We start from the raw sequence: 13167 nt of genomic DNA, 5'->3' as shown, positions 1-13167 counted from the left end.
TTACTCGGCTTCTAATGAAGTCATTCGTTCCTCTAACACATCTATTGTTGTCTCCACTTTTCCAATATGTTTCACTTTCGCTGCCTCATTCTCTTCAAGAACCCTTCTCTTATCCTCAGTTGTTCTCTCCAAGTTTTCAAAAGCATTTTCCTCACTAAGTTTAAAGCCTTCAATTTGGTTCACAAACTTTTTATGCTGCTCAATTATTTTCCTTACCTCCAAGATCCAATCGTCCTTTCTATTAGAATATTCAACTTTAATTCTCTCTTTCGGTGGATCCATGATGTTAAAGCTGAAATACACAAAGGAATGATGGAAGCAGGTAGTATGAGAGTTCATTTAAATTTATAGTTAATATCCTTAAGAGAAAAATGAATGAAAATTTTGATGGGACCCATCATCTTTGCTAAGTAAAACATGTATTTATAATTCACTCAAATCATGTCATGTTAGTGATCTATCTATCGAGCCAAATATTATACATTAACGATACATATTCATGGAATGATAATCTTTATGTGAATGAGACAACCTTTACAAGGATAAATAAAATGATTTATAATTGAAATGTCAACTTAAGTTTAATGAATAACAAAATTTTGCAAAAGGAAATAAAAAATAAAAGTATTTCAAAGCCAATGAAGTTTAAAGTATGTCTATAAGAGGAACACCTACTCTACTCAGATGTTCACTCACATTTTCAAACGAAAAAATAACTTTCACTCAATTATATTATAAAAAGGATGTCTTGTCTACTCTACTCATAATACATACTCATAATGTTTACTCACATTTTTAGAATACTGTTTTTACTTAATTATGTCTATAAGAAAGACGTCTACTCCACCTAGACGTCCACTCATATTTTGAAATGAAGGAATGTCTACTCCAATTAGATGTCTACTTTACTCACAACGTCCATTCATATTTCGAAAAGTTAAAAATCAAAGCAGATAAGCGATAACTCTTGATTCACAACTCTATGATTTAAAACATACTTTGCACATAATTAATAATTATGAGATATTAAAATATGAATATCAAATTATGGTGCTATAAAAATAAGTATGACACTCTTTTTGTACAAATGACTATGTTTGCATACTTATATTATTGAAACCAGAAAACTTCAATTTATTAATGATATCTAGCCAAACCCTAAACAATTTGTAAAAGATCATGAAATGAAATAACACATCTCGATCTTCAACTTATAATCATTAATTCTTTAGTGCAATGTAAGACATTGTATGTAACTAAATTTAAAGACAATAATAGATTAAATGAGTTAATAGTATTTTTATTTTCTAGTCTTATAGCTCCAAAATTAATCACAGAGAACGGACGCTGAAATTAATTTAATAATTATCCTCTAATGTCATTACAAAATTAAAAATTTAATAATTAGCTCTCATTTTCTTAGTTAAAATTAATTTTTACTTATAAATATAACATGACAAGATAACATATACATTAAACTCAAACAAAAAACAAACAGCACCAACTAGGCAGTAACATAATATGGATATATAATTAATTGATGAATCTTCATTACTTGGCTTCAGATGTAGACATCCATTCCTCTGACACATCTATTGTTGTCTCCACCTTTTACAATGTGTTTCACCTTAGCTGTCTCATTCTCTTCAAGAACCATTATTTTATCCTCAATTGTCCTCTCGAGGTTTTCAAGAGTACTTTTCTCACTAGGTTTAAAACCTTCAATTTGGTTCACAATCTTTCTATACTGCTCAACTATTTTCCTCATCTCAAAGATACCAACTATGTAAGAACATAACATAGATATATAATTAATTAATGAATCTTCATTACTCTGCTTTTGATGCGGCCATCCGTTCATCTAACACATCTATTGTTGTCTCTATTTTTCCAAAATGTTTCACATTAGCTGCCTCATTCTCTTCAAAAACCCTTCTCTTATCCTCAATTGTCCTCTTCAATTTTTCAAGAGCATTTTCCTCACTAGGTTTAAAGCCTTAAATTCGGTTCACAATCTTTCTATATTACTCAACTATTTTTCTCACCCCCAAGATACTATCATCCTTTCTATTTGGAGCTTCAACTTTTATTCTCTCTTTCGGTAGATCCATTATGTTAAAGCTGAAATAACAAGTTAACATATACATTAAACTCAAAACAAAAACAAATAGCACCAACTAAGTAGTAACATAATATGGATATATAATTAGTTGATGAATCTTCATTACTCGGCTTCTGATGTAGTTATCCATTCCTCTGACACATTTATTATTGTCTCCACTTTTCCAATGTGTTTCACCTTAGCTGTCTTATTCTCTTTAAGAACCATTCTCTTATCCTTAATTGTCCTTTTCAATTTTTCAAGAGCATTTTCCTCACTAGGTTTAAAGCCTTCAATTTGGTTCACAATCTTTCTATAATGCTCAACTATTTTCCTCACCTCCAAGATACCAACTAGGTAGGAACATAACATAAATATATAATTAATTGATGAATCTTCATTAATCAACTTCTAATACAGCCATCCGTTCCTCTAATACATCTATTGTTGTCTCCATTTTTCCAAAATGTTTCACATTAACTGCCTCATTCTCTTCAAAAACCCTTCTCTTATCCCCAATTATCTTCTTCAATTTTTCAAGAGCATTTTTCTCACTAGGTTTAAAGCCTTAAATTTAGTTCACAATTTTTCTATATTGCTCAACTATTTTTCTCACCTCCAAGATACTATCATCCTTTTTATTTGGAGCTTCAACTTTTATTCTCTCTTTCAGTGGATCCATGATGTTAAAGCTGAAATAAACAAAGGAATTATAGAAGCAGGGAGTATGAGAGTTTGTGTAAATTTATAGTTAATATTCTTGAAATAAATATGAATGAAAATTTTGATGAGACCCATCATCTTTGCTGGACATACATTTATAATTCACTCAAATCATGTCATGTTAGTGATCTATATATCGAGCTAAATATTATACGTTAATGATACATATTCATGAAATGATAATCCTTATGTGAATGAGACTACCTTTACAAGGATAAATAAAATGAATTATAATTGAAATGTCAACTTAAGTTTAATAAATAACATAATTTTTCAATAGGAAACAAAAAACAAAAGCATTTGAAAGCCAATGAAGTTTAAAGTATGTCTATAAAAGGAACATCTACCCCACTTAGACGTCCACTCATATATTCAAACGAAGAAGACAACTTTCTTGCAATTATATCTATAAGACGGATGTCTTGTCTATTCTACTCACAATGTCTACTCATAAAATCTACTCACATTTTTAAAAGACTGCTTTCACTTAATAATATCAATAAGAAAGATGTCAAATCCGCTTAGACGTCTACTCATATTTTGAAATGAAGAAAACTGATTTCACTTAATTATATCCATAAAAGGGATGTCTACTCCACTTATATGTCTACTTTATTCACAACGTCCACTAACATTTTGAAAAGTTGAAAACCAAAGTTGATAAGCGATAACTCTTATGTCACAACTCTATGATTCAAAACATACTTCGCGCATAATTAATAATTATGAGATATTAAAATATAAATATCAAATTATGGAGCTATAAATACATGTATGACACTCTATTTGTACAAATAACTACGTTTGCATACATGCATTAACGGAACCAGAAAACTTCAATTTATTAATGACATCTAGCCAGACACTAAAGAATTTGTAAAAGATCATGAAATGAAATAACACATCTCTATCTTCAACTTATAATCATTAATTCCTTAGTGCAATGCAAGAAAACGTATGCAGCTAAATTTAAAGACGGTAGTAGATTAAAAGACTTAATACTATTTTTATTTTCTAGTGTTGTAGCTCCAAAATTAATCACAAGACCGAGTGTTGAAATTAATTTAATAATAATCCTCTAATGACATTACAACATCAAAAATTTAATAATCAGCTCTCTTTTTCTTATAAAGTAACATATGCATTAAATTCAAAACAAAAACAAACAACACCAATTAGGAAGGAACATAACATTGATATATAATTAATTGATGAATCTTCATTACTCGGTTTCTTATGCAGCCATTCGTTCCTCTAACACATCTATTGTTATCTGTATTTTTTCAATGTGTTTCACTTTGGTTGTCTCATTTTCTTCAAGAACCTTTCTCTTATTATCAATTGTCCTCTTCAAGTTTTCAAGAGCATTTTCCTCACTAAGTTTAAAGCCTTCAATTTGGTTCACAATCTTTCTATACTGCTAAATTATTTTCCTCACATCCAGGATCTCATCGTCCTTCCTATTGTCCTCAATTGTCCTCCCTAAGTTTTTAAGAGCATTTTCCTCACTAAGTTTAAAGCCTTCAATTTGGTTCACAATCTTTCTATACTACTCAACTATTTTCTCACCTCCAAGATACCAACTAGGTAGGAACATACTATAGATATATAATTAATTGATGAATCTTTATTACTCGGCTTCTGATGAAGTCATTCGTTCCTCTAACACATATATTGTTGTCTCCACTTTTCCAATATGTTTCACATTGGTTGTCTCATTCTCTTCAAGAACCATTCTCTTATCCTCAGTTGTTCTATCCAAGTTTTCAAAAGCATTTTCCTCACTGAGTTTAAAGACTCCAAGATACCATCGTTCTTTCTATTAGAAGATTCAACTTTTATTCTCTCTTTCGGTGGATCCATGATATTAAAGCTGAAACACACAAAGAAATTATGGAAGCAGAGAGTATGAGAGTTCGATTAAATTTATAGTTAATATTCTTGAAAAAAAGATGAATGAAAATTTTGATGGGACCCATCATCTTTGTTAGGTAAAACATGTATTTATAATTAATCAAATCATGTCATGTTAGTGATCTATCTATCGAGCCAAATATTATACATTAACGATATATATTCATGGAATGATAATCCTTATGTGAATGAGATTACCTTCACAAGGATAAATAAAATGAATTATAATTGAAATATCAACTTAAGTTTAATGAATAACATAATTTTACAAAATAAAATAAAAAACAAAAATATTTCAAAGCCAATGAAGTTTAAAGTATGTCTATAAAAGGAACACCTACTCTACTCAGATGTTCACTCACATTTTCAAACGAAAAAAATAACTTTCACTCAATTATATTATAAAAAGGATGTCTTGTCTATTCTACTCACAATATCTACTTACATTTTTAGAATACTGTTTTCACTTAATTATGTTTATAAGAAATACGTCTGCTCCAGCTAGACGTCCACTCATATTTTCCTCACATCCAAGATGTCATCATCCTTTCTATTGTCCTCCCTAAGTTTTAAAGAGCATTTTCCTCACTAGGTTTAAAGCCTTCAATTTGGTTCACAATCTTTCTATACTGCTCAACTATTTTCTCACCTCTAAGATACCAACTAGGTAGGAACATACCATAGATATATAATTAATTGATAAATCTTCATTACTTAGCTTCTGATAAAGTCATTTGTTCCTCTAACACATCTATTGTTGTCTCTACTTTTCTAATATGTTTCACCTGAGCTGCCTCATTCTCTTCAAGAACCATTTTCTTATCATCAGTTTTTCTCTCCATGTTTTCAAGAGCATTTTCCCCGTTAGGCTTAAAACCTTCAACTTAGTTCATAATATTTCTATACTGCTCAATTATGTTCCTTACCTCCAAGATATCATCGTCCTTCTTATTGGGAGCATCTACTTTTATTCTCTCTTTCGGTGGATCCATAATGTTTAAACTGAAATACACAAAAGAATGAGGGAAGCAGGTAGTCTGAGAGTTCTTGTAAATTTATAGTTAAAATTAAAATTTTAATGGGACCTATCATCTTTTCTAGGTAAAACATGCATTTATAATTCACTCAAATTATGTCATGTTAGTGATCTATCTATTGAGCCAAACATTATATGTTAACGATAAATATTCATGAAATGATAATCCTTATGTAAAGGAGACTACCCTCAAGAATAAATAAAATGAATTATAATTGAAATGTCAAATTAAGTTTAATTAATAACATAATTTTACGGAAGGAAACCAAAAACTCAGACGTCCACTCAAATTTTCAAAAAAAAAAAAACAACTTTCCATCAATTATATCTATAAGACGGATGTCTTGTCTACTCTACTCACAATTTAGAAGACTGGTTTTACTTAATTATGTCTATAAGAAAAACGTCTACTCCGCCTAGACGTTCACTCATATTTTGAAATAAAAAAATTGATTTCACTCAATTATATCCATAAGAGAGATGTCTACTCCACTCAGACGTCTACTTTACTCACAACGTCCACTAACATTTCAAAAAGTTGAAAACCAAAGCTAATAAGCGATAACTCATATGTCACAACTCTATGATTCAAAACTTACTTCGCGCATAATTAATAATTATGAGCTATTAAAATACGAATATCAAATTATGGAGCTATAAATACAAGTATGACACTCTATTTGTACAAATGACTACATTTGCATATTTACATTAACGGAACTAGAAAACTTCATTTTATTAATGACATCTAGCCAGACACCAAAAAATTTGTAAAAGATCATAAAATGACATAACACATTTATATCTTCAACTTATAATCATTAATTCCTTAGTGCAATGCAAGAAAACATATCCAACTAAATTTAAAGACAGTAGTAGATTAAAGGAGTTAATAGTATTTTTATTTTCTAATCTTATAGCTCCAAAATTAATCACAGAGAACAGGCGTTGAAATTAATTTAATAATAATCCTCCAATGTCATTACAAAAGCAAAAATTTAATAATTAGCTCTCCTTTTCTTAGTTAAAAATGTATTTTTACTTGTAAATATAACATAACAAGGTAACATATACATTAAATTCAAAACAAAAACAAACAGCACCAACTAGGTAGTAACATAACATGGATATATAATTAATTGATGAATCTTCATTACTCGGCTTCTGATGTAGCCATCCATTTCTCTGACACATCTATTGTTGTCTCCACTTTTCCAATGTATTTCAGCTTAGCTGTCTCATTCTCTTCAAGAACCATTCCCTTATCCTCAATTGTCCTCTCCATGTTTTCAAGAGTATTTTTCTCACTAGGTTTAAAGCCTTAAATTTGGTTCACAATCTTTTTATACTGCTCAACTATTTTCCTCACCTCCAAGATATCAACTAGGTAGGAACATAACATAAATATAGAATTAATTGATCAATCTTTATTAATCGGCTTCTAATACAGTCATCTGTTCCTCTAACACATCTATTGTTGTCTCCATTTTTCCAAAATGTTTCACATTAGCTGCCTCATTCTCTTCAAAAACCATTCTCTTATCCTCAATTGTCATCTTCAATTTTTCAAGAGCATTTTCCTCACTAGGTTAAAAGCCTTAAATTTAGTTCACAATTTTTCTATATTGCTCAACTATTTTTCTCACCTCCAAGATACTATCATCCTTTCTATTTGGAGCTTCAACTTTTATTTTTTCTTTCGGTAGATCCATGATGTTAAAGCTGAAATACACAAAGGAATTATGGAAGCAGGGAGTATGAGAGTTCGTGTAAATTTATAGTTAATATTCTTGAAAAAAAAGATGAATGAAAATTTTGATGGGACCCTTCATCTTTGCTAGACATACATTTATAATTCACTCAAATCATGTCATGTTAGTAATATATTTATCGAGCCAAATATTATACGTTAATGATACTTATTCATAAAATGATAATTCTTATATGAATTAGACTACATTTACAAGGATAAATAAAATGAATTATAATTGAAATGTCAACTTAAATTTAATAAATAACATAATTTTACAAAAGGAAATAAAAAACAAAAGTATTTGAAAGTCTATAAAAGGAACACTTACTCCACTTAGACGTCCACTCATATTTCAAACGAAGAAGACAACTTTCAATTATATCTATAAGACGGATGTACTGTCTATTCTACTCATAATATCTACTCACATTTTTAAAAGACTGGTTTTACTTAATTATGTTTATAAGAAAAACGTCTACTCCGTCTAAACGTCCACTCATATTTTGAAATAAAGAAAACTGATTTTACTCAATTATATTCATAAGAGGGATGTTTACTCCACTCAGACGTCCACTTTACTCACAACGTCCACTAACATTTCGAAAAGTTGAAAACCAAAGCTGATAAGCGATAACCATATGTCACAACTCCATGATTCAAAACTTACTTCATGCATAATTAATAATTATGAGATATTAAAATATGAATATCAAATTATGGAACTATAAATACAAGTATGACACTCTATTTGTACAAAATGACTACATTTGCATACTTACATTAACGGAAATAATGTACTTCATTTTATTAATGACATCTAACCATACACCAAAAAATTTGTAAAAGATCATGAAATGAAATAACACATTTCTATCTTCAACTTATAATCATTAATTCCTTAGTGCAATGCAAGAAAACGTATGCAACTAAATTTAAAGACGGTATTAGATTAAAAGACTTAATACTATTTTTATTTTCTAGTGTTGTAGCTCCAAAATTAATCACAAGAACGAGTGTTGAAATTAATTTAATAATAATCCTCTAATGACATTACAATATCAAAAATTTAATAATCAGCTCTCTTTTTCTTAGTTAAAAGTGAATTTTTACTTGTAAATATAACATGACAAGGTAACATATACATTAAACTAAAAAAAAAAATCAAACAACACTAATTAGGTAGGAACATAACATGGATAAATAATTAATTGATGAATCTTCCTTACTCGGCTTCTTATGCAGCCATCCGCTCCTCTAACACATCTATTGTTATCTCTACTTTTCCAATGTGTTTCACTTTGGCTTTCTCATTTTCTTCAGGAACTATTCTCTTATCCTCAACTGTCCTCTTCAAGTTTTCAAGAGCATTTTCCTCACTAAGTTTAAAGCCTTCAATTTGGTTCACAATCTTTTTATACTACTCAACTATTTTCCTCACATCCAAGATGTCATCGTCCTTCCTATTGTCCTTAATTGTCCTCCTTAAGTTTTCAAGAGCATTTTCCTCACTAGTTTTAAAGCCTTCAATTTGGTTCACAATCTTTCCATACTGCTCAACTATTTTTCTCACCTTCAAGATACCAACTAGGTAGGAACATAACATGAATATATAATTAATTAATGAATCTTGATTACTCGGCTTCTAATGAAGTCATTCGTTCCTCTAACATATCTATTGTTGTCTCCACTTTTCCAATATGTTTCACCTTCGCTGCCTCATTCTCTTCAAGAACCCTTCTCTTATCCTCAGTTGTTCTCTCCAAGTTTTCAAAAGTATTTTCCTCACTAAGTTTAAAGCCTTCAATTTGGTTCATAAACTTTTTATGCTGCTCAATTGTTTTCCTTACCTTCAAGATCCAATCGTCCTTTCTATTAGAATATTCAACTTTAATTCTCTCTTTAGGTGGATCCATGATGTTAAAGCTGAAATACACAAAGGAATGATGGAAGCAGGTAGTATGAGAGTTGATTTAAATTTATAGTTAATATCCTTGAGAGAAAAATGAATGAAAATTCTGATGTAGCCATCCATTCCTCTGACACATTTATTGTTGTCTCCACTTTTCTAATGTGTTTCACTTTAGCTGTCTTATTCTCTTCAAGAACCCTTCTCTTATCCTCAATTGTCCTCTTTAAGTTTTTAAGAGCATTTTTCTCACTCGATTTAAAGCCTTCAATTTGGTTCACAATCTTTCTAGACTGCTCAACTATTTTCCTCACCTCCAAGATGCGAACTAGGTAGAAACATAACATAGATATATAGTTAATTGATGAATCTTCATTACTTGGCTTCTGATGCGGCCATCCGTTCCTTTGACACATCTATTGTTGTCTCCATTTTTCCAAAATGTTTCACCTTAACTGCCTCATTCTCTTCAAAAACTCTTATTTTATCCTCAATTGTCTTTTTCAAGTTTTCAAGAGCATTTTCCTCACTAGGTTTAAAACCTTCAATTTGGTTCACAATCTTTATATATTGCTAAACTATTTTTCTCACCTCCAAGATACCATCGTCCTTTCTATTTGGAGCTTTAACTTGTATTCTCTCTTTCGGTGGATCCATGATGTTAAAGCTGAAATACACAAAGGAATTATAGAAGTAGGGAGTATGAGAGTTCGTGTAAATTTATAGTTAAAATTAAAATTTTAATGGGACCTATCATCTTTTCTAGGTAAAACATGCATTTATAATTCACTCAAATCATGTCCTGTTAGTGATCTATCTATCGAGCCAAATATTATACGTTCATGATACATATTCATAAAATGATAATCCTTATGTGATTGAGACTACCTTTACAAGGATAAATAAAATGAATTATAATTGAAATGTCAACTTAAGTTTAATGAATAACATAATTTTACAAAATGAAACCAAAAACAAAAGGATTTAAAAGCCAATGAAGTTTAAAGTATGTCTATAAGCGGAACACATACTCCACTTAGACGTCCACTCACATTTTCAAACGAAGAAGACAATTTTTACCCAATTATATCTATAAGATGGATGTATTGTCTACTTTACTCACATTTTTAGAAGAATGTTTTCACTTAATGATGTTTATAAGATAGACGTCTACTCCATCCAGACGTCCACTTATATTTTGAAATGAAAATAAATAACTTGAGAAATTATCAAGCATCCACTCATATATAATTCTCACATTATTAAAAAATACATAAAAAATTTTAATTTATTCAAGCTACATTTGAAAATTTATTTTTAAATGATACATGATATCATTTTTATCATTGTATATTGACATCTAAGCTCATTATGCTACATCAATTTATCCTCACAATTGGATCAACGAAGAGGAATCTTAGTGATTTTCTCAACATCTCTCTTTATGGAATAGCATTTGATTAATTGTTCATCCCATTGGTTCTGTTAATAATCAATTGCATTTGATTAATTGTATTTTGGAATACAATTACTCTCATACACCAGAAATTTTTTCCCCACACCACCCTCTATCTAATCCCTTTCAAAACACACTTTACCCGTGACATACTTCTCCATATAAATGAGGGGTTACTACCAGTCTTATCCTCTAGAAAATCACAGCGCTTTAATTATCCAGATTTGAGCACTCTTGCAACTAAAGACTTAAGAGCTTGCAACAATCTCCACCCCTCCTAAGTTAGAAGGGCTTGATTAGAGTAACTAAAATCTCTAAATAACTACCTACCCAATTGTTTAAAGATGGTTAGGAAATTTAATTCATAATCAATTTATTAGCAATATACTACCTACAAAATTGTTTCTTAAGAAACAAATACAGCCAACTATGAGTGGCAAAAAAGCCCGGGCCGGCCCAGGCCTGGCCAAGTTCAGCTCGAGGGCCTAAAGTCCGGCTCGCAAGGGGTGGGCCTGGATATGGGCCCAAAAAATGCAAAGCCCACATATGTTGGGCCAGGACTTGGCCCGAGCTTTTTAAATTTATGAATAAAAAATAAAATTAATTTAAATATTTAAAAAACTCAAAATATTAAATTAGTGTAATTTTTTATATAAGTATTTCTTATTTTATTAGGTTGTATTACTAATCTTTTATGTATTGGACTATTATTCTATTATATATTAGATGATTATCTTTAATTTAAATATTTTTTTCTTAATTTAAAAAATATTTTATAATTAATTTAAAAAGCTCAGGCCCGTCTAGGCCCAACCCGAGTCCGGCTTTTGAAGGGTCTGGACTTTGTTTAAATAGTGTGGGCTTGAGCTTTGAAAAGCCCGGCCCAAGCCTGCAAATTGCCATCCCTAAAGTCAAATGCTTATGCATGTTACATTCTAAAGAGTAAGTTTGATACATTCTAGAATACATATTATTTGACCTCTTCGAAACCTAGTATGAATGTGAAATGAAAATATAAAACTAATAGCAAGACCTCTCTATTTATAATAGAGTAAATCTACTTCTCTAAGTTAACTTAAAAAGGAAAAACAAATCACCATTATAATAGAAAAAAAAAAGATTAAGACATATACCATAATAAGTCCTAAAATAATAAAAGTTCTAGAATCCTAAAATACCTAAAATAACATCCTACATCATTCTCACCCTCTTAAAAGAAACTCGTCTTCGAGTTTGAATACAATTTAAAGGATAAAACTTATAGTGTAAGACCGAATCATCTTATAATTCGAATGTATTGTCTTTCTCATCAATTTTTCTTCAAACTTTAAAGAAGCCATACTTCATCAATTTCCTTCGCTTGTACAATCTTCATGGTGATGAAGACTTCCAAGAACAAACAATGATCAAATAACTTTTTCCCTTCCCCAATTGTCGCTCAATGTGCTCCCTAACAAGTTTTATATTTTCAATTAAATCTTCTTATTTCAATGTAAATAGGTAGAACTATTTCGATCATTTTAGTTTCTTCAACTTGATTTTGCTGCACATCCTCAATCATATTGTTAGACTTAATGCGCAAATTAAGGTAGGTTGTTCTTCTTCATAAAAAATTAAAGAAATCAAAAATCTAATCATCTTCAACACTTGTCCTGTCCTCCAAGGAAACATTTGCAAATTCTCACTCTTGTCCTCAAAGAAAACATCATGCACATTCTCGCACAAATTGTCAGATTGAAACCTTAAATCAATAATAAAGTGTACCTTTTCTTCTGCAATATTAGACACATCTTCGACATGTGGAAAGACATAAATTACTTTCATCTGTATATCTTTCACTTTAGGCTGCTGGCTTGCGATAGGATTAGAGATTTCAAACTGGTGTTGAGGATGAGATTGTCAAGTTGATCGGAATGCTCAAAAGTAGTATGATCAGAAAGTCTTGTGACAATTTGATTAGAGAAGAGGGGCAAGCTTCTGTCATCATTCTCCAAAAGTTGAGCAGTCTATGATTAGATGCAACGAATGTTTTCGTGAGGTCGCAAGGGAATATTTTTGCGATGCTTTGTCCTAGGTTTCCGGCGAGGCTGATGAAAAATTTCGAGATGGAGTGAATGCATGTGATTTCAGTTCGAGCTGCATAGCGTTGGAATCCGCAATGTTTGAGAAATGGGGCCGCTCTGATGGGCCCTATAAGATCAAGTATACAACAGTCTTGGGTAACCTTAAGAATCCTAAAATCCCAGATTTCCGAAGAAAATTCCTCATTGAGCCGGTC

The 13167-nt window shown here is 30.6% G+C and overlaps 1 protein-coding gene across 1 annotated transcript; it reads right to left on the bottom strand.

The window, feature by feature from the left end:
- Positions 1-7059, bottom strand: LOC127901320 (uncharacterized). Its single transcript, XM_052438399.1, has 10 exons — positions 6932-7059; positions 5665-5740; positions 5524-5607; positions 4459-4643; positions 2718-2793; positions 2541-2627; positions 2229-2440; positions 2046-2121; positions 1834-1955; positions 1-292 (listed from the first exon to the last, which is right to left on the bottom strand). The coding sequence occupies exons 1-10, from the start codon at positions 7057-7059 to the stop codon at positions 1-3; spliced, it is 1338 nt and encodes a 445-aa protein (XP_052294359.1).
- Between the last annotated feature and the right edge of the window lie 6108 nt (positions 7060-13167).

This window comes from Citrus sinensis, chromosome 3, assembly GCF_022201045.2.
Source record: "Citrus sinensis cultivar Valencia sweet orange chromosome 3, DVS_A1.0, whole genome shotgun sequence".
In the NCBI taxonomy this organism is placed as follows: domain Eukaryota; kingdom Viridiplantae; phylum Streptophyta; class Magnoliopsida; order Sapindales; family Rutaceae; genus Citrus; species Citrus sinensis.
The sequence above is the reverse complement of the archived record's forward strand: the minus strand, read 5'-3'. Positions and strand labels throughout refer to the sequence as shown.